At 44.8% G+C, this 23,099-nt stretch overlaps 1 protein-coding gene across 1 annotated transcript in view; it reads right to left on the reverse strand.

Annotated features, from left to right (window-relative positions):
* The window catches only part of LOC120062178 (protocadherin Fat 2-like), a 63,031-nt gene extending 48,116 nt beyond the window's left edge, over window positions 1–14,915 (reverse strand). Inside the window, exons 1-2 of the mRNA XM_039011984.1 lie at window positions 11,759–14,915; window positions 11,016–11,327 (exon numbers count right to left, since the gene is read on the reverse strand). Coding sequence (XP_038867912.1) covers window positions 11,016–11,327; window positions 11,759–14,915 — 3,469 coding nt within the window. The remainder of the gene's footprint in view (window positions 1–11,015; window positions 11,328–11,758) is intronic.
* Between the last annotated feature and the right edge of the window lie 8,184 nt (window positions 14,916–23,099).

The raw sequence follows: 23,099 nt of genomic DNA on the forward strand, positions 1-23,099 counted from the left end.
TTTGATTTATTTATTTTATTTTACCGGGTAAGTTGACTGAATACACATTCTCATTTACAACAACGGCCTTGGGAATAGTTACAGGGGAGAGGAGGGGGGATGAATGAGCCAATTGGAAGCTGGGGATGATTAGGTGGCCATGATGGCATAAGGGCCCGATTGGGAATTTTGCCAGGACACCGGGGTTAACAGCCATACTCTTACAATAAGTGCCATGGGATATTTAGTGACCACAGAGAGTCAGGACACCCATTTAATGTCCCATCCGAAAGACAGTGCCTTACAAAGGGCAATGTCCCCAATCACTGCTCTTGGGCATTGGGATAATTTATATGAGACCAGAGGAAAGTGTGCCTCTTACTGTCCAACACCACTTCCAGCAGCATCAAAACGTTGCATTGAAGGTCCCCAAAAACACAGTGGCCGCCATCATTCTTAAATGGAAGAAGTTTGGAACCACTAGAGCTAGCTGCCCAGCCAACATGAACAGTTGAAGGAGACGGGCCTTGATCAAGGAGGTGACCAACAACCTAATGGTCACTCTGCCAGAGCGCCTGAGTTCTTCTGTGGAGATGGGAGAACCTTCCAGAAGGACAACCATCATCACAGCACTCCACCAATCAGGCCTTTATGGTAGAGAGGCTAGACGCAAGCCACTCCTCAGTTTAAGGCACATGATAGTCCGCTTGGAGTTTGCCAAAAGGCACCTAAAGGACTCTCAGACCATGAGAAACAAGATTTTTTGGTCTGATAAAACCAAGATTGAACTCTTTAGTATGAATGCCAAGCATCACGTCTGGAGGAAACCAGGCACTGCTCATCACCTGGCCAATACCATCCCTACCGTGAAGCATGGTGGTGGCTATTTTTTTCAGCGGCAGGGACTGGAAGACTAGTCAGGATCGAGGGAAAGATTAACGGAGCAAAGTACAGCGAGATCCTTGATGAAAACCTGCTCCAGAGCGCTCAGGACCTCATACTGGGGCGAACGTTCACCTTCCAACAGGACAATGACCCTAAGCACACAGCCAAGACAACACAGGAGTGGCTTCGGAACAGGTCTCTGAATGTCCATGAGTGGCCCAGCCAGAGCCCGGACTTGAACCCGATCTAACATCTCTGGAAAGACCTGAAAATAGCTGTGTAGCGACGCTCCCCATCCAACCTGACAGAGCTTGAGATGATCTGCATAAAAAAATGGGAGAAACTCCCCAAATACAAGTGTGCCAAGCTTGTAGCGTCATACCCAAGAAGACTTGAGGCTGTAATCTATGCCAAAGGTTCTTCAACAATGTCCTGAGCAAAGGGTCTGAATACTTATGTAAATACTTATATATATATTTTTATATATTTGCTAAAATGTCTAAACCTTGCTTTGTCATTATGGAGTACTGTGTGTAGATTGATGAGTGGGGGGAAACGATTTAATCCGTTTTAGAATAAGACTGTAACTTAACAAAATGTGGAGAAAATGCACTGTATGTCTCTGAGTGTAGTTTGAAGGAAGTTGCTAAATAGCACTATCATAATTGCTAACCAGCGTTAGCATTGGCTCATGAAACTTCCTCTAATTTCCTTCATATTGGTCACGGAGAAATAAAAATGATATCCATGAGTTCATCTAAATATATCTGCCTCTGAAAAGATCCCAATGTATCCCCTTGATATAAGGAATTTGAAATTATTTATACTTTTATTTTTTATACGTATGTATATTCTATCAATTTCATTTACTTTTGATTCTTAAGTATATTTAAAACCAAATACTTTTTGACTTTTACTCAAGTAGTATTTTACTGGGTGACTTTCACCTTTACTTGAGTCATTTTCTATTGAAGTATCTTTACTTTTATTCAAGTATGACAAATGGGTACTTTTTCCACCACTGCCTTTAATAGGCATTTACTATAGTCATTTTGTTGTAAACCTCTTGAGATAGCAAAAACATGTTTTTTATTGTTGAACATGCGCTCTTTGTGACAGAATGGTAAAATTAGCTGAAATCTTTTTCTTAACCAAGTTACGCTTCTCAAAAGGCACCGGAATAGCGGAATGACCCAGCACACCTGTCACTGTCTGAGCCCCAGGCAGCTGGTTCACTCTTCTTCCTTCCCACAAGTCTGTTTTTCTAACAGCGTTTATTTGGCTTTATAGTCTTCACTAAAGAAACCTCTGAGAACTTTCCAGAGCCTCTTATTTTCATAAAATACTTAACCTTTTAGGCCTGTGGACACTTTACTATTATAATGTGTGTGGCAAGAGCCGATACAGTCAAGCAGGTCAACATCTTTCATCGTGAATGTTGTTCTGGAGTCAGCAGAGTGATCACTAGCTGGCACAGCCACAAAGTCATGAAATCAGATTTTAAACCTAATCCTAAACTTAACCCTAACCTTAACCACACTGCTAACCCTAATGTCCAACCCCCTAACCTTAAATTAAGAACAAAAAAAATTACTTTTTTTCACAAATTTTACAACACAGCCAATTTTGACATTGCAGCTAGCCTAAGGGGAAATCGCTCAGTTCTCCCCCCAGGACAAATCATTTGACAATAAACGTCAACCTGCTACAATCTGACTAGGTATCCCACTTTCCCTTTCCCCTTTCCCAATCTATCCGCTGATAAGCTTTCCAACTGTATTGTCATTTGGTAAAGATTGCCCATGCTGCTTCTGTTCAATTAGTAGGCTAATTCTCCTGCCATGCTGCTACTGTCCCTTTAGTAGGTAATTCTCCTGCCATGCTGCTACTGTCCCATTAGTAGGCTAATTCTCCTGCCATGCTGCTACTGTCCCTTTAGTAGGTAATTCTCCTGCCATGCTGCTACTGTCCCATTAGTAGGCTAATTCTCCTGCCATGCTGCTACTGTTCCATTAGTAGGCTAATTCTCATGCCATGCTGCTACTGTCCCTTTAGTAGGTAATTCTCCTGCCATGCTGCTACTGTCCCATTAGTAGGCTAATTCTCCTGCCATGCTGCTACTGTCCCTTTAGTAGGTAATTCTCCTGCCATGCTGCTACTGTCCCATTAGTAGGCTAATTCTCCTGCCATGCTGCTACTGTTCCATTAGTAGGCTAATTCTCCTGCCATGCTGCTACTGTCCATTTAGTAGGCTAATTCTCCTGCCATGCTGCTACTGTTCCATTAGTAGGCTAATTCTCCTGCCATGCTGCTACTGTCCTTTTAGTAGGCTAATTCTCCTGCCATGCTGCTACTGTCCCATTAGTAGGCTAATTCTCCTGCCATGCTGCTTCTGTCCCTTTAGTAGGCTAATTCTCCTGCCATGCTGCTACTGTTCCATTAGTAGGCTAATTCTCATGCCATGCTGCTTCTGTCCCTTTAGTAGGCTAATTCTCCTGCCATGCTGCTTCTGTCCCTTTAGTAGGCTAATTCTCCTGCCATGCTGCTACTGTTCCATTAGTAGGCTAATTCTCCTGCCATGCTGCTTCTGTCCCTTAAGTAGGCTAATTCTCCTGCCATGCTGCTACTGTCCCATTAGTAGGCTAATTCTCCTGCCATGCTGCTTCTGTCCCTTTAGTAGGCTAATTCTCCTGCCATGCTGCTACTGTTCCATTAGTAGGCTAATTCTCCTGCCATACTGCTTCTGTCCCTTTAGTAGGCTAATTCTCCTGCCATGCTGCTTCTGTCCCTTTAGTAGGCTAATTCTCCTGCCATGCTGCTTCTGTCCCTTTAGTAGGCTAATTCTCCTGCCATGCTGCTTCTGTCCCTTAAGTAGGCTAATTCTCCTGCCATGCTGCTACTGTCCATTTAGTAGGCTAATTCTCCTGCCATGCTGCTTCTGTCCCTTAAGTAGGCTAATTCTCCTGCCATGCTGCTACTGTCCATTTAGTAGGCTAATTCTCCTGCCATGCTGCTTCTGTCCCTTTAGTAGGCTAATTCTCCTGCCATGCTGCTTCTGTCCCTTTAGTAGGCTAATTCTCCTGCCATGCTGCTACTGTCCATTTAGTAGGATAATTCTCCTGCCATGCTGCTTCTGTCCATTTAGTAGGCTAATTCTCCTGCCATGCTGCTTCTGTCCCTTTAGTAGGCTAATTCTCCTGCCATGCTGCTTCTGTCCCTTAAGTAGGCTAATTCTCCTGCCATGCTGCTACTGTCCATTTAGTAGGCTAATTCTCCTGCCATGCTGCTTCTGTCCCTTAAGTAGGCTAATTCTCCTGCCATGCTGCTACTGTCCATTTAGTAGGCTAATTCTCCTGCCATGCTGCTTCTGTCCCTTTAGTAGGCTAATTCTCCTGCCATGCTGCTTCTGTCCCTTTAGTAGGCTAATTCTCCTGCCATGCTGCTACTGTTCCATTAGTAGGCTAATTCTCATGCCATGCTGCTTCTGTCCCTTAAGTAGGCTAATTCTCCTGCCATGCTGCTTCTGTCCCTTAAGTAGGCTAATTCTCCTGCCATGCTGCTTCTGTCCCTTTAGTAGGCTAATTCTCCTGCCATGCTGCTTCTGTCCCTTTAGTAGGCTAATTCTCCTGCCATGCTGCTTCTGTCCCTTTAGTAGGCTAATTCTCCTGCCATGCTGCTACTGTTCCATTAGTAGGCTAATTCTCCTGCCATGCTGCGTCTGTCCATTTAGTAGGCTAATTCTCCTGCCATGCTGCTTCTGTCCCTTAAGTAGGCTAATTCTCCTGCCATGCTGCTACTGTCCCCTTAGTAGGCTAATTCTCCTGCCATGCTGCTTCTGTCCCTTTAGTAGGCTAATTCTCCTGCCATGCTGCGTCTGTCCCTTTAGTAGGCTAATTCTCCTGCCATGCTGCTTCTGTCCCTTAAGTAGGCTAATTCTCCTGCCATGCTGCTACTGTCCCCTTAGTAGGCTAATTCTCCTGCCATGCTGCTTCTGTCCCTTTAGTAGGCTAATTCTCCTGCCATGCTGCTTCTGTCCCTTTAGTAGGCTAATTCTCCTGCCATGCTGCTTCTGTCCCTTAAGTAGGCTAATTCTCCTGCCATGCTGCTACTGTTCCATTAGTAGGCTAATTCTCCTGCCATGCTGCGTCTGTCCATTTAGTAGGCTAATTCTCCTGCCATGCTGCTACTGTTCCATTAGTAGGCTAATTCTCCTGCCATGCTGCTTCTGTCCCTTTAGTAGGTAATTCTCCTGCCATGCTGCTACTGTCCCTTTAGTAGGTAATTCTCCTGCCATGCTGCTACTGTCCCTTTAGTAGGTAATTCTCCTGCCATGCTGCTTCTGTCCCTTTAGTAGGCTAATTCTCCTGCCATGCTGCTACTGTTCCATTAGTAGGCTAATTCTCCTGCCATGCTGCGTCTGTCCATTTAGTAGGCTAATTCTCCTGCCATGCTGCTACTGTTCCATTAGTAGGCTAATTCTCCTGCCATGCTGCTTCTGTCCATTTAGTAGGCTAATTCTCCTGCCATGCTGCTACTGTTCCATTAGTAGGCTAATTCTCCTGCCATGCTGCTTCTGTCCCTTTAGTAGGTAATTCTCCTGCCATGCTGCTTCTGTCCCTTTAGTAGGTAATTCTCCTGCCATGCTGCTACTGTCCCTTTAGTAGGTAATTCTCCTGCCATGCTGCTACTGTCCCTTTAGTAGGTAATTCTCCTGCCATGCTGCTTCTGTCCCTTTAGTAGGCTAATTCTCCTGCCATGCTGCTACTGTTCCATTAGTAGGCTAATTCTCCTGCCATGCTGCTTCTGTCCCTTTAGTAGGCTAATTCTCCTGCCATGCTGCTACTGTTCCATTAGTAGGCTAATTCTCATGCCATGCTGCTTCTGTCCCTTTAGTAGGTAATTCTCCTGCCATACTGCTACTGTTCCATTAGTAGGCTAATTCTCCTGCCATGCTGCTTCTGTCCATTTAGTAGGCAAATTCTCCTGCCATGCTGCTACTGTTCCATTATTAGGCTAATTATCCTGCCATGCTGCTTCTGTCCATTTAGTAGGCTAATTCTCCTGCCATGCTGCTACTGTTCCATTAGTAGGCTAATTCTCCTGCCATGCTGCTTCTGTCCCTTTAGTAGGTAATTCTCCTGCCATGCTGCTACTGTTCCATTAGTAGGCTAATTCTCATGCCATGCTGCTTCTGTCCCTTTAGTAGGCTAATTCTCCTGCCATGCTGCTTCTGTCCCTTTAGTAGGCTAATTCTCATGCCATGCTGCTTCTGTCCCTTTAGTAGGCTAATTCTCCTGCCATGCTGCTTCTGTTCCATTAGTAGGCTAATTCTCCTGCCATGCTGCTACTGTTCCATTTAGTAGGCTAATTCTCCTGCCATGCTGCTTCTGTCCATTTAGTAGGCTAATTCTCCTGCCATGCTGCTTCTGTTCCATTAGTAGGCTAATTCTCCTGCCATGCTGCTACTGTTCCATTTAGTAGGCTAATTCTCCTGCCATGCTGCGTTTGTCCATTTAGTAGGCTAATTCTCCTGCCATGCTGCTACTGTTCCATTAGTAGGCTAATTCTCCTGCCATGCTGCTTCTGTCCATTTAGTAGGTAATTCTCCTGCCATGCTGCTACTGTTCCATTAGTAGGCTAATTCTCCTGCCATGCTGCTTCTGTCCATTTAGTAGGCTAATTCTCCTGCCATGCTGCTACTGTTCCATTAGTAGGCTAATTCTCCTGCCATGCTGCTTCTGTCCCTTTAGTAGGTAATTCTCCTGCCATGCTGCTTCTGTCCATTTAGTAGGCTAATTCTCCTGCCATGCTGCTTCTGTCCCTTTAGTAGGCTAATTCTCCTGCCATGCTGCTACTGTTCCATTAGTAGGCTAATTCTCCTGCCATGCTGCTTCTGTCCCTTTAGTAGGCTAATTCTCCTGCCATGCTGCTTCTGTTCCATTAGTAGGCTAATTCTCCTGCCATGCTGCTACTGTTCCATTTAGTAGGCTAATTCTCCTGCCATGCTGCTTCTGTCCATTTAGTAGGCTAATTCTCCTGCCATGCTGCTTCTGTTCCATTATTAGGCTAATTCTCCTGCCATGCTGCTACTGTTCCATTTAGTAGGCTAATTCTCCTGCCATGCTGCGTCTGTCCATTTAGTAGGCTAATTCTCCTGCCATGCTGCTACTGTTCCATTAGTAGGCTAATTCTCCTGCCATGCTGCTTCTGTCCCTTTAGTAGGCTAATTCTCCTGCCATGCTGCTACTGTTCCATTAGTAGGCTAATTCTCATGCCATGCTGCTTCTGTCCCTTAAGTAGGCTAATTCTCCTGCCATGCTGCTACTGTTCCATTAGTAGGCTAATTCTCCTGCCATGCTGCTTCTGTCCCTTTAGTAAGCTAATTCTCCTGCCATGCTGCTACTGTTCCATTAGTAGGCTAATTCTCCTGCCATGCTGCTTCTGTCCCTTAAGTAGGCTAATTCTCCTGCCATGCTGCTACTGTCCATTTAGTAGGCTAATTCTCCTGCCATGCTGCTTCTGTCCCTTAAGTAGGCTAATTCTCCTGCCATGCTGCTACTGTCCATTTAGTAGGCTAATTCTCCTGCCATGCTGCTTCTGTCCCTTTAGTAGGCTAATTCTCCTGCCATGCTGCGTCTGTCCATTTAGTAGGCTAATTCTCCTGCCATGCTGCTACTGTTCCATTAGTAGGCTAATTCTCCTGCCATGCTGCTACTGTTCCATTAGTAGGCTAATTCTCCTGCCATGCTGCTACTGTCCCTTTAGTAGGCTAATTCTCCTGCCATGCTGCTTCTGTCCCTTTAGTAGGCTAATTCTCTTGCCATGCTGCTTCTGTCCATTTAGTAGGCTAATTCTCCTGCCATGCTGCTTCTGTCCCTTTAGTAGGTAATTCTCCTGCCATGCTGCTTCTGTCCATTTAGTAGGCTAATTCTCCTGCCATGCTGCGTCTGTCCATTTAGTAGGCTAATTCTCCTGCCATGCTGCTTCTGTCCCTTTAGTAGGTAATTCTCCTGCCATGCTGCTTCTGTCCATTTAGTAGGCTAATTCTCCTGCCATGCTGCGTCTGTCCATTTAGTAGGCTAATTCTCCTGCCATGCTGCTTCTGTCCCTTTAGTAGGCTAATTCTCCTGCCATGCTGCTTCTGTCCCTTTAGTAGGTAATTCTCCTGCCATGCTGCTTCTGTCCATTTAGTAGGCTAATTCTCTTGCCATGCTGCTTCTGTCCCTTTAGTAGGCTAATTCTCCTGCCATGCTGCTTCTGTCCATTTAGTAGGCTAATTCTCTTGCCATGCTGCTTCTGTCCATTTAGTAGGCTAATTCTCCTGCCATGCTGCTTCTGTCCCTTTAGTAGGCTAATTCTCATGCCATGCTGCTTCTGTCCCTTTAGTAGGCTAATTCTCCTGCCATGCTGCTACTGTTCCATTAGTAGGCTAATTCTCCTGCCATGCTGCTACTGTCCCTTTAGTAGGCTAATTCTCCTGCCAAATTAAAGTGACTATGTGATCAGAAAAACTGACAAAACAGGTTACATGACTGGTTTGGACTTTTTTAGTCTTTTATGTTGAAATCTGGGTGAGGCTGTCTGGATCACAGCCTGAGTTGATATCAGAGTATATATCAGAGCAGTTTAGTTCACCATCCGACTGCCCCAGGGACAGATTACACATTGTGTGTGTGTGTGTGTGTGTGTGTGTGTGTGTGTGTGTGTGTGTGTGTGTGTGTGTGTGTGTGTGTGTGTGTGTGTGTGTGTGTGTGTGTGTGTGTGTGTGTGTGTGTGTGTGTGTGTGTGTGTTTGGTGAGCGGGGGGGGGGGGGGGGGGGGGGGTTTACGGCACTCAAAACACATCCTGCTGGGTCTTTACGGGAGACGCGTTAGAAATGTTGCTGTTGCTTTTATCATTAGCTGGGACTTGTCGGTTCACATCCTGTGTCAGTGTTTTTGTAATGGAGTTGCCCTTCTCTGCTTGGTCTCCTTGTAAAGAGGACTCTTGACCTCATAACCTCATAGGGTTTTGCTGGGATAGCAGGTGGCCTCAAGGTTAGCGCGTTGGGCCAGTTACCGAAAGGTCGCTGGTTTAAATCCTGGAGCCCACAGAAAAATATTTCTCTGTGCAGTTATTCCCAGTTTCTCCAGGGGTGCTGGACAATGGTGGGATATGCATGAAACGCATTTCTGTTACACACGGCAATAAATGAATAACAGGACAAATATAAGCATCCCCAAAATCATTATTTATTTTATCGTTTTGGCTTTTGTGTATCTTCCAGCTGGTAATACAGCTACACTAAATTGTATTCAAATGTATTATTGGTTCTTAACTGACTTCCTACTGGGACATCTCTACAGATACTGTACTGTGTGTACTTTTCTGCTACACTCCTGAACTGAGATCTTAGTCAGACTTCTCTGAGTCATGTGTATCCTGTTCTGACACGAGGAGCACAGCTCATATCCTCTCACGACGAGCCATACATCTACCATGCTGTTGAGTGACAAACGTTGAGGCTTCACTTTATTGATTAAGTGTTTTATTCCACCTATACTCTTCACTTTGTAGAAGAACAAGGCCTGTGTCGTAGTAATGAGTTTAAAGGCCTGATTTTCCTGTGTTTCATATACACTGAATGTACAAAACATTAGGAACACCTTCGGAATATTGAACACCCTTTTACCCTCAGAACTAGCATCAATTCGTCAGGGCATGGACTCTACAAGGGGTCGAAAGCGTTCCACAGGGATTCTGGCCCATGTTGACTCCAGTTGGCTGGATGTCCTTTTGATACACATGGGGAAACTGTTGAGCGTGAAAAACCCATCAGCGTTAGACACTGAAACCGGCACGCCTGGCACCTACTACCATACCCTGTTCAAGGGCACTTAAATATGTTGTCTTGTTCATTCACCCTCTGAATGGCACACATTAACAATCCATATCCCAATTGTCTCAAGGCTTAGAAATCCTTCTTTAACTTGTTATGGATAGGGGGCAGCATAATTTTATCTTTAAAATGGTGTCTAATACTTGTATGTTTGAGAAATTTGAATTATGAGATTTCTGTTGATTGAATTTGGGGCCCTGCAATTTCATTGGCTGTTGGCGAGCGGAACCCCAGTCCTAGACAGGTTAACCTTTCTCCTCCCCTTCATCTACACTTGTTGAAGTGGATTTAACAAGTGACATCAATAAGGGACCATGGCTTTCACCTGGATTCCCCTGGTCTGATATTTTGTACACTCAGTATAAATGAGGATACTGTCATTTTAGTGTAAGAGCTGTTTGAAAAGACCGCCTGAAATTTCAGCCTGTTTCGGCGGGACGGACTTTTGACATCACCAGACCGTCATTGAGTTAATAGACCGATAAGTAAGAGAGTTGCGAACTTTGCTGCAGAAAGCAGCTCGTTTTCAGTTTTCCCCTCCGCACTCAGACCACTCCAGGCAGTCTCAGCGAAACTAACCTGTGTCTTGATTACACTGGGAGTTTCTATAAAACATCTAATCTATTGTACATCTTCCAAGGCATTAATGGAGCGCCTTTTCAGCTTTAATCCTTTGGTGTTAAACCACACACACACACACACACACACACAGAGCCCAGCAGAGATGACAAGTCGAGGACGGACGGACGTGTAGAAGCTTGCGACGTAGAGCTAATCTGGTTGCAATTTGCCCTGTCTTCAAAGGCCCATGCTATGTTGTTGTGTGACAGGCACTCAGCTGCATGACGAAACTGTCAGAGATTTGGGGTTTAACTTTCTGGTTGGGAAGTTGTTCTTTTGGCCTCCCAGCCCTCCCAGCCCAGACATGACTGCATCATTTGTTGTGTTTTTGTGTACATTTATAGGTAGAAAATAAGGGTAGTTTAACCTTGGCCGGTTTTCACCACAGGTTATGACACACACACCGAGTGATGCCTGTGCACAGTGCTGCTGAGACATGTTATAATCTACCATTTTCTACTCAACTTGAGAAATGACAGCTAGTTAAACTTTATATTGAGATGTATATTTGACACACATGAATAAAATAATAATAATAATCTGTTGCAAAAAAATGAGATGTACATTTGACGTAGCGTTGTCAAATGTAATATGGGCACAAAACAGCAGTCTACCTTTCCTCAAAAGTGTTAAGACTTTTACTGTCAGTTACCTGTCTTGGGGTTGATGGTGAAATACATCCGTGGTGACTCCAACAGCTGGAAGGTGAGTTTCCCCTCAGAGGAGCTGTCCACGTCAGTAGCAGTGACCTGAAGCACTGACTTGTCTTTAGGCATGTTTTCCAGGACGGAGCCGAAGTAGACCGGCTGGGACAGCTGGGGAGGGTTATCATTGATGTCCAGGACTTCCACAAATATGTCTGTCCAGGTCACTAGAGGGATGGTGCCAAGGTCTTTGGCATAGACCGACAGCCAGTAGTGTGGGACGGCCTCGCGGTCAAATATCTCAGCCGTGCGGATTACTCCTGCAAAACAGAAGGAGAAATCGTTTATGTCATCCATCTGTATTTGCATTTGTTTGCTGACAGGTGTGGTGATGAACAACTTTGTTAAATCATCTAGGTTTTTACCCCCAAAAATAGTTATTTGGTTAGAACTGGATGCTACGCTGTCAGATTATAAGTATGAGTAATATTCTGAAAAGGAGGCCTGGTGCGTCAGTGCAGATGTTCAGCACTATAATGACAGAGCATTTTTCCAACAGGAGTCAAGCATACTAATGAAACGTGATACTATGTGAGGTCACAGGCTATCAGCTGTAAAGTATCCATTATGTAGGAACATAGACGGGTCCCAAGAAGCCTCAGGTTCTTTTTTACATTGCTCATTACTATTATTACACAGACACACACGCGCACGCACACACGCACACGCACACGCACACACATATATTTACCTGTTTCCTCATCGATCATGAAAACTCCCAGGCCAGATCCATCGTGAATGTGGTACCTGACAACTCCATCTCTCCCCAGGTCCCTATCTGCTGCTGTCAGCATCAACACTGAGGTTCCCACAGGAGCGTCCTCCATCACTGAGGCCTCATAGACAAACATGGAGAAGACCGGCTTATTCAGGTTCTCATTCACATCCAGGACCTCCACCTCGATGAAACAGGAAGAGGAGAGTGACCGAGGAAGGCCATGGTCAACCGCTCGAACCGTCAGGTTGTAAGACTGTCTCCTCTCGAAGTCCAGTTCCTTCTCAAGGGTTAGAGACCCCGTCGACGCGTCCAGAAAAAAGGCCCCGTTCTCACTGTTCTTCAGGTTGTAGCTGATCTGTCCAGCGCTGCCCAGGTCTAAGTCGTAGCTCTCGACCCACAGTAGCACCGTCCCCAAGGGAACGTCCTCGGAGACTTTGATGTTGTAGATCTTGGGGACGAACTTGGGAGGATTGTCGTTGATGTCCTCCAACACGACAACCAGATCGGTCATAGAGAAGAGCTGTGGGTCTGTTTTAGACTGATCTCTAGCCTCTATCTTCAGGTTATGTCTGGGAAAGGCCTCTCTGTCTAAACGATCAGACACTTTCACTTCGCCAGTGAGTTCATTGATCTTGAACAGATCAGTTAAAGTTAGCGTGGAATATAATATGTTTCCGTTGTCCTCAGAGTCTAAATCCGTTGCGTGCACTTGGATTATCCTCGTGTCAACCTCCGTGTTCTCTGGAATGTGCACGACATACCTGGATTGGTCAAATATTGGTCGGTTGTCGTTAACATCCAATAGATTCACAGCGAGAAATTTCCATGCGGAGGTTTGTGGGCTTCCTAAGTCGTAGACAGTTACGTTCAAAATGTAGAACTCTTTGGTTTCTCGGTCTAAAGGACACACAAGCTGAAGCTCCCCAGAGAAAATACCAATGGAGAAACACCCATCTTCATTTCCACTTGAGATAGCGTACACAAGCTTGCTGTTGAATCCAGTGTCGTTATCCGTAGCCTTGAAGTAAAGGATAGTTGAATTCAAAGGGAAGTCCTCTCTGATGTCAATAGTACTCGGGATGCCGGAGTTGAACTTAGGAGAGTGGCGGTTGATGATATGAACGTCCGAGAAGGATTCCTCATCCTGGAAAGTCAACCCTGGCTTTATGGATTCAATCAGTTTGTCTGTAAGCTGTTTGAAAATCCCAGTCTCCTGACAAATGACGGTGGCTTCAGTGCCCTGGCTAACGACAGTAACAGTAACAACAGAGGGATCAGAGGTATGTTTACCATCTGTTGCTGTGATTCTAAGTCTGAACGAAGGTAATTCAGTCTCTATCGAAGCTGTGGGTATCTGTTTGATCAGTTTAATGACTCCTGATACAGCGTCGATGTCAAACAGTTTTTGGTCATTCCCTGACTCGATCACATATCTGAGCTGTTGTAGTTCGTCCAGGTCAACAGCAGACAGCTCTGCGATTGGCTCTCTCACCGCTAAATCTACAGGTATGGTGGCGTTGCATCCCACCTGCTCAAACAGAGGGGTGTTGTCGTTGACGTTGCTCATGGTGATCGTCACAGCGCACTCAGAAACATGACTGAAGGGACTGCCGCTGTCCGAAGCCCACACTCTGAGATGATACCACCTCTTCATCAACTCGTAGTCCAGATCCTCAGATGTAGAGATCACTCCACTGATTGGGTCTATTGTGAATGGGGAAGGAGCTGAGTTGGCTATGGCATAGGTCACAAAACCATTTCGTTCCCTGTCCTCGTCTATTGCAGAGACTGTTAGAACGCTGCTACCTATAGGTACGTTCTCTGGTAGTGTGGCTTGGTATGACGGTTTGGTGAATATGGGGGCGTTGTCGTTTTCGTCAGTTATCTCAACGACTATATGGGTCTCGGCTTCGCCGTGATTCGCTATCACGTCGAATTCATAACGAGACTTTTTCTCAAAGTCAAAGGAGTCTGAGGTAACGATTATTCCTGTTTTGGGGTTAATCTTAAATTTGGGGCTATCAGAGTTACTTTTAATGTGGTATCTAACATTCAAATATGCCGGATTCACACTAACTCTGACCACATGTGTTTTTGGTGGTGAAAACTCACTTAGTGTGAGAATGTACGTGTCTTCCAGAAAGCTAAACAGGCTTTGTTTATAGGGAGGGATATGGATTTCTGAAACTGGAGAAACTAAAGGTGGACTGCTCTTGTCTTTAGCTTGAAGGGAGAGGTTTAATCCAAATGGGCTCTGAGACCAGTTCATTCTCTTGGTAGAGACCACTTGGAAACCATTGCCTTGCAGGCTGGATGGAATAATTTCAAAATACCTCTGTGGATCCCCACCAACAATACTAACGGACTCGACCTGCTTTACACCCGACTCTACATGGACATCAATAGTTATCTTCTCCTCTTCATCCTTCTGAGCTAGGACAACTGGGAGAGGTTTGATGATGGGGGCGGTCGAGGAGACCTTTTCTATGGTAACTTTAACCCTGGCCACGTTGCCAAACTTCTGAACCCCAGATATCTTCTTGGTCCTGTCCTCGGCTAATACAGTGAGATCGTATGTTTCTGCTCGGCTGTGGTTCAGTCTCTTGACGAGGCTGATGGCGCCTGTGAAAGGATCAACGGCGAACGGATGGGCTCTACTCGTAAAGGAGTAATAGAACTCAGCGTTACAGCCAATATCCGCGTCCGTCGCACTGACCCTGACCACGCTGGACTTCAACGGAGCGTCTTCCCTGATGACTACGTTGTACGAGGCTGGGTAGAAGAGCGGTTTCAGATCATTGGTGTCAAGCACCTGAACCAATACCTTGGTCCTGGCCTGGAAGTCGTACGTGATTTCAGTGGCTTCAATGGTGAGAGTATAACTGTCTCTTACTTCCCTGTTTAGTGATGCAGAATTACTGCTTCGCGTTTTGATTCGCAGAATGCAGAAATCCCCTACTCTGACCTCCTCCGCTTTGAATAGGCCGTCGTCGTCTCCAGAGACGAGTTTGAACTTGATGTCCCAGAAAGGATCGGTCACTACGATGCCCATCTTGATGGGACTCTCCACAGCAGTCCTGGGGGCTGAGTTCTCATTAATGGTGGCATTGTAGAGATGATAAGTGAACATCATGGGAGAGCTGTCCTTTCCAAGCAGCTTTCCCAAGCTCCATTTTGTTGGTATTTTGTGATACTCGTTACTTGCTACTAGGTTTAGTAAGACTGCTACCACTAAGAGTAGTGTACTTGTGTCTGTTGTAACCATCTTCACTGTCATCACCAGGATCCTCAGCTCTGAGAGAGAGAGAGAGAGAGAGAGAGAGAGAGAGAGAGAGAATTAGATTTGAGTTCATATGGCGGGAAAACATATACATCTTAATTTTATAGTTCAATCATCTACGAAAATCGCGTACAAGTCCAAACAAAATACATCTCTTTGACCAGATTGTGAACATATCAGTCATTTCCCTATTGCCTGCTCCTGTCTGAGCAGTACAATGTGAGAGTAATGACACAACACCACAGTGAAAGCCTGCTGTGAGGTATTTGTCTCCTGTTCTAACATGCCTTGACCAAAGCAAAGCAATACATTGTTTGATGACAAGAAACAGCCTCAGAGCAGCATTAGACAGGTGGTGCCCCCCCCCCCCATGTCATTATTCCTTTCCCTTGAGAGCAACAACTGATAATCAAATCATTATTATAAAGCCTTTGTCAACATGTGTTAATAAAAAATGATTTGTTACGTGACGACAGATGTAAAACAGGATTTGGTGGTTTGTTTCCACCTTTATCCAAACGTAAATACTGTGTCTGTTCGTCTGTGTTCTGAGCGGTCTTCTGTTAGGCTGTTCAGACATTAACCTTCTACTCCTAAATGTAAACACATTTAAAGCTCAACAATTCATAAAACTCATAGTGAAATATACGGTACGAACCCTTTTCTCTAGTGCATAACAAAAATGTATATATTTGCCAATAAAAAACGAAAACTACAGATATTAAACTCAAAATAAATCAAATATATAATTGGCCTTTAGGTGAAATGGTCTAGTTTTTAGTGCTGTACTTGGCAACAATAAAGCCTCCAGAATTCCTGCATGGTGATTTGACCATCTCTCAGCACTTTAAAAGCCCATAGGTCTTGCTTACCAGCTCCATGACTGCTACCTTTTCATTTCTCTTACACCTGAAGTTTACCGGAGATATCAGAGAGATCTGGAGTGAGAGGAACACTTAATAAGCTGCTCCTTGAAAAATTACATAAAATACATGTCAATCTGTTACTGTGGCGATGAACAAAATGACTGTTTACCTAACTAACCTTTCACTTTCAGTGGGTCATCACTAGTAGGAAGTTATTGATCGTTTGGTCCGTAGAATCATTACTAGCTTAGACAAACATGCTCATACAAGAACACAAGGCTTTACAGATTATTATAAATGATGATTTGACTAATCAAATGTGTTAAAATGAGTAATTCCTCAGCCATCTCTCGTAACAACTGCTAAAGGGCAGGGGGGGGGGGGGGGGGGGGGGTGACAGCCAGAGTCAGGTACAGTTGAAGTCGGAAGTTTACATGCACCTATACACCTTAGCCAAATACATTTAAACTCAGTTTTTCACAATTCCTGACATCTAAACCTAGTAAAAATCCCCTTTCTTAGTTCAGTTAGGATCACCACTTTATTTTAAGAATGTGAAATGTCAGATTAATAGTAGAGAGAATGATTTATTTCCGCTTTTATTTCACATTCCCAGTGGGTCATAAGTTTACATACACTCAATTAGTATTTGGTTGCATTGCTTTTAAATTGTTTAACTTGGGTCAAATGTTTCGGGTAGCCTTCCACAAGCTTCCCACAATAAGTTGGGGGAATTTTGGCCCATTCCTACTGACAGAGCTGGTGTAACTGAGTCAGGTTTGTAGGCCTCCTTGCTCGCACAAGCTTTCAGTTCTGCCAACACATTTTCTATGGGATTGAGATCAGGGCTTTGTGATGGCCACTCCAATACCTTGACTTTGTTGTCCTTAAGCCATTTTGCCACAACTTTGGAAGTATGCTTGGGGTCATTCTCCATTTGGAAGACCCATTTGCGACCAAGCTTTAACTTCCTGACTGATGTCTTGAGATGTTGCTTCAATATATCCATATAATTTTCCTTCCTCATGAAGCTATCTATTTTGTGAAGTGCACCAGTCCCTCCTGCAGCAAAGCACCCCGACAACATGATGCTGCCACCCCTGTGCTTCACGTTTGGGATGGTGTTCTTCAGCTTGCAAGCATCCACCTTTTTCCTCCAAACATAACAATGGTCATTATGGACAAACAGTTCTATTTCTGTTTCATCAGACCAGAGGACATTTCTCCAAAAAATACAATCTTTGTCCCCAAGTGCAGTTGTAAACTGTAGTCTGGCTTTTTTATGGCGGTTTTGGAGCAGTGGCTTCTTCCTTGCTGAGAGGCCTTTCAGGTTATGTCCATATAGGACTTGTTTTACTGTAAATATAGATACTTTTGTACCTGTTTCCTCCAGCATCTTCACAAGGTCCTTTGCTGTTGTTCTGGGATCGATTTGCACTTTTCGCACCAAAGTACGTTCATCTCTAGGAGACAGAACGCGTCTCCTTCCTGAGTGGTATGACGGCTGCGTGGTCACATGGTGTTTATACTTGCGTGCTATTGTTTGTACAGATGAACGTGGTACCTTCAGGCATTTGGAAATTGCTCCCAAGGATGATCCAGACTTGTGGAGGTCGACAATTCTTTTTCTGAGGTATTGGCTGATTTCTTTTGATTTTCCCATGATGTCAAGCAAAGAGGCACTGAGTTTGAAGGTAGGCCTTGAAATACATCCACAGGTACACCTCCAATTGACTTAAATGATGTCAATTAGCCTATCAGAAGCTTCTAAAGCCATGACATCCTTTTCTGGAATTTTTCAAGCTGTTTAAAGACACTTAGTGTATGTAATCTTCTGACCCGCTGGAATTGTGATACAGTGAATTATAAGTGACATAATCTGTCTGTTAAATATTGTTATAAAAATTACTTGTGTCATGCACAAAGTAAATGTCCTAACCGACTTGCCAAAACTATAGTTTGTTAACAAGAAATTCGTGGAGTGGTTGAAAAACGAGTTTTAATGACTCCAACATAAGCGTATGTAAACTTCCGACTTCAACTGTAGGTGTGGTTTATCTTAACTAGGCCGTGTTGGTGACATCATAATATAATATGTCATTTAGCAGACACACTTATCCAAAGCGACAGTCATGCATGCATGCGTAGGGCTCCCGAGTGGCGCAGCGGTCTAGGATACTGCATCTCAGTGCAGTCCCTGGTTCAAATCCATCCTGGTGATTTGGAGTCCCGTAGGGCGGTGCACAAATGGGGTAGGCCGTCATTGTAAATCAGAATTTGTTTTGATCTGACTTGCCTGGTGAAATAATAATAAAAAACATGTGATTAAATTTAACCTGGTGGTGATCCTGGGAATTGAACCTACTACACTTGTGTAACAAGTGCTCTGCTCTACCAACTGAGCTACAAAGGACCACAGTAATGATATTGTCTGGGTTTAAACAGGTCCTGTCATCTCTTTCAATTTGACGCCATATCAATTTACAGTCTTCAGATCATTCTAAATGAACCTTATCCTTTACATGAACATGGGATGAGTCCCAAATTACACCCTATTCCATATATACAGTGCACTCTGGTCAAAAGTAGTGCACTATGTAGGGAATTGGTGCCATTTGGGACGCATGCCGTGGACATGGCACTAAAACATTTCATTTCCAGATGTAGGAGTTAAAATGAAATGTTTGTCTGGCTGGCAGTGCTGCTGGTGGGGAATATCCTCAGGCAGTCATTGATTACTGAGGTCTGTCTGCTGTTAGCTGTGAGATGCTCTCCTGTTCATGTTCCTGTGTGTTCCTGCCTGTCTTCCTCCTCCTCATTCAAACCCCCGCAGTCACGACCTGTTGGTACACGCTCAGCCATGCTGCTCTGAACAGATCACATTTCAACATCACCTCCATGGTATTGTACCTGTAAATATATTTATTTGGGGCAAAGTTTGCAGTGTTTCTGAGTGAGGATTTTTAACAGCTCAGTGATTTCTCTCTCTCTGTCTCTGTCTCTGCCTCTCATCCCCCCCATCTCTCTCTCTCTCTGTCTCTGTCTCTGTCTCTCATCCACCCTCTCTCTCTCTGTCTCTTTCTCTCACCTCTCCTCCCCACTCTCTCTCTGTGTCTCTGTCTCTCATCCCCCTCTCTCTCTGTCTCTGTCTCTCACCTCTCCTCCCCCTCTCTCTGTGTCTCTGTCTCTCATCCCCCCTCTCTCTCTCTGTCTCTGTCTCTCACCTCTCCTCCCCACTCTCTCTCTGTGTCTCTGTCTCTCATCCCCCCTCTCTCTCTCTGTCTCTGTCTCTCACCTCTCCTCCCCACTCTCTCTCTGTGTCTCTGTCTCTCATCCCCCTCTCTCTCTGTCTCTGTCTCTCACCCCTCCTCCCCTCTCTCTGTGTGTCTGTCTCTCATCCCCCTCTCTCTCTCGCTCTGTCTTACTATTTATTTCTGTGAAATGTTATATTGCCTTAGGGCTCTATTCAATCCGTATTGTGGAAGTTCAGCGCTAAAGGAACTATTCCTGCGTTGGCGGAGACTGCATTCATGGTAAACGCTGCGTATGTCGTTTCAATCGGAAATTACCTTTGAATTTCTATCGTGCAATCTGTAACGCTTGTGATCCAGTTTGAGTAGAACTCTGCATTGACTGTGCAAGGCACAGGATCAAACCGATCTGGGAGATCGATTCAATCTTTTCACACTAAAATTACTGGTGTGATAACAACTTTTGTTCATTCATCTACCAATCCTTGAGGGTTCCTTATATAGTAGAGTTGACGTGAATCTCTCCCCACAATCATCATCATCAGGCCTTCTACAATCATCATCATCATCAGGCCTTCTACAATCATCATCATCATCAGGCCTTCTACAATCATCATCATCATCAGGCCTTCTACAATCATCATCATCATCATCATCAGGCCTTCTACAATCATCATCATCATCATCAGGCCTTCTACAATCATCATCATCATCAGGCCTTCTACAATCATCATCATCATCATCATCATCAGGCCTTCTACAATCATCATCATCATCATCATCATCATCAGGCCTTCTACAATCATCATCATCATCAGGCCTTCTACAATCATCATCATCATCATCATCATCAGGCCTTCTACAATCATCATCATCATCATCATCATCATCATCAGTCCTTCTATTTTAAAGGGCTCCAGGCTTTTAACAGATCAAGATGTGTGGTTAGAATCTAGCTATGAGTCAACATGTTTTCCCACCAACACTCATGCAGAAATTAAATGAACATCTACATACACTTTTCTTTGGAAAATCCAGTGTGCATTTATGTAAATACCTCTTTTGAAGCTTTGTACTGTGTCTGCCAGGCAACCAGGTTACTTTGGAAAAACATTGTGGCTGTTATGAATTCCTTATCCTACTAAATCTTTTCTCAAGTAAAAAACTTAATGTGAAGTGTTGTTGATTATGGTTATTCTAGAACACATGGTTATTCTAGAACACAATACAGTGTATTTCATTATTCAGTATAGTGGCTCAACTTGATCAAATGGGGAAGTGGCCAAATGTTCAATCCCAACCTATTTGTTGAGTTACAAAGTAGTTCAGCAGCAGTAGTCCTACGATGGTAAGTTAGTCCATAGACCACTGCCCTGAGCCATGATAACACCCTGTCTGGACCAGTGAATTACCCCCACACATCAGCCGTTAGTTACCTCCACCACCCAGTAACTCTGGACATCAGACATTAGTTACCTCTACCACCCAGTAACTCTGGACATCAGACGTTAGTTACCTCTACCACCCAGTAACTCTGGACATCAGACGTTAGTTACCTCTACCACCCAGTAACTCTGGACATCAGACGTTAGTTACCTCCACCACCCAGTAACTCTGGACATCAGACGTTAGTTACCTCTACCACCCAGTAACTCTGGACATCAGACGTTAGTTACCTCCACCACCCAGTAACTCTGGACATCAGACGTTAGTTACCTCTACTACCCAGTAACTCTGGACATCAGACGTTAGTTACCTCTACCACCCAGTAACTCTGGACATCAGACGTTAGTTACCTCTACCACCCAGTAACTCTAGACATCAGACGTTAGTTACCTCTACCACCCAGTAACTCTGGACATCAGACGTTAGTTACCTCTACCACCCAGTAACTCTGGACATCAGACGTTAGTTACCTCTACCACCCAGTAACTCTGGACATCAGACGTTAGTTACCTCTACCACCCAGTAACTCTGGACGTCAGACGTTAGTTACCTCTACTACCCAGTAACTCTGGACATCAGACGTTAGTTACCTCTACCACCCAGTAACTCTGGACATCAGACGTTATTTACCTCTACCACCCAGTAACTCTGGACGTCAGACGTTAGTTACCTCTACTACCCAGTAACTCTGGACATCAGACGTTAGTTACCTCTACCACCCAGTAACTCTGGACGTCAGACGTTAGTTACCTCCACCACCCAGTAACTCTGGACATCAGACGTTAGTTACCTCCACTACCCAGTAACTCTGGACATCAGACGTTAGTTACCTCCACCACCCAGTAACTCTGGACATCAGACGTTAGTTACCTCTACCACCCAGTAACTCTGGACATCAGACGTTAGTTACCTCTACCACCCAGTAACTCTGGACATCAGACGTTATTTACCTCTACCACCCAGTAACTCTGGACATCAGACGTTAGTTACCTCTACCACCCAGTAACTCTGGACGTCAGACGTTAGTTACCTCTACCACCCAGTAACTCTGGACGTCAGACGTTAGTTACCTCTACCACCCAGTAACTCTGGACATCAGACGTTAGTTACCTCTACCACCCAGTAACTCTGGACATCAGACGTTAGTTACCTCTACCACCCAGTAACTCTGGACATCAGACGTTAGTTACCTCTACCACCCAGTAACTCTGGACATCAGACGTTAGTTACCTCCACCACCCAGTAACTCTGGACATCAGACGTTAGTTACCTCTACCACCCAGTAACTCTGGACATCAGACGTTAGTTACCTCCACCACCCAGTAACTCTGGACATCAGACGTTAGTTACCTCTACTACCCAGTAACTCTGGACATCAGACGTTAGTTACCTCTACTACCCAGTAACTCTGGACATCAGACGTTAGTTACCTCTACCACCCAGTAACTCTGGACATCAGACGTTAGTTACCTCTACCACCCAGTAACTCTGGACATCAGACGTTAGTTACCTCTACCACCCAGTAACTCTGGACATCAGACGTTATTTACCTCTACCACCCAGTAACTCTGGACATCAGACGTTAGTTACCTCCACCACCCAGTAACTCTGGACGTCAGACGTTAGTTACCTCCACCACCCAGTAACTCTGGACATCAGACGTTAGTTACCTCTACCACCCAGTAACTCTGGACATCAGACGTTATTTACCTCTACCACCCAGTAACTCTGGACATCAGACGTTAGTTACCTCCACCACCCAGTAACTCTGGACATCAGACGTTAGTTACCTCTACCACCCAGTAACTCTGGACATCAGACGTTAGTTACCTCCACCACCCAGTAACTCTGGACATCAGACGTTAGTTACCTCTACCACCCAGTAACTCTGGACATCAGACGTTAGTTACCTCTACTACCCAGTAACTCTGGACATCAGACGTTAGTTACCTCTACCACCCAGTAACTCTGGACATCAGACGTTATTTACCTCTACCACCCAGTAACTCTGGACATCAGACGTTAGTTACCTCCACCACCCAGTAACTCTGGACGTCAGACGTTAGTTACCTCCACCACCCAGTAACTCTGGACATCAGACGTTAGTTACCTCTACCACCCAGTAACTCTGGACATCAGACGTTATTTACCTCTACCACCCAGTAACTCTGGACATCAGACGTTAGTTACCTCTACCACCCAGTAACTCTGGACATCAGACGTTATTTACCTCTACCACCCAGTAACTCTGGACATCAGACGTTAGTTACCTCTACCACCCAGTAACTCTGGACATCAGACGTTAGTTACCTCTACCACCCAGTAACTCTGGACATCAGACGTTAGTTACCTCCACCACCCAGTAACTCTGGACATCAGACGTTAGTTACCTCTACCACCCAGTAACTCTGGACATCAGACGTTAGTTACCTCTACCACCCAGTAACTCTGGACATCAGACGTTAGTTACC

The sequence above is a fragment of the Salvelinus namaycush genome, chromosome 17 (assembly GCF_016432855.1).
Source record: "Salvelinus namaycush isolate Seneca chromosome 17, SaNama_1.0, whole genome shotgun sequence".
NCBI classification, from domain to species: domain Eukaryota; kingdom Metazoa; phylum Chordata; class Actinopteri; order Salmoniformes; family Salmonidae; genus Salvelinus; species Salvelinus namaycush.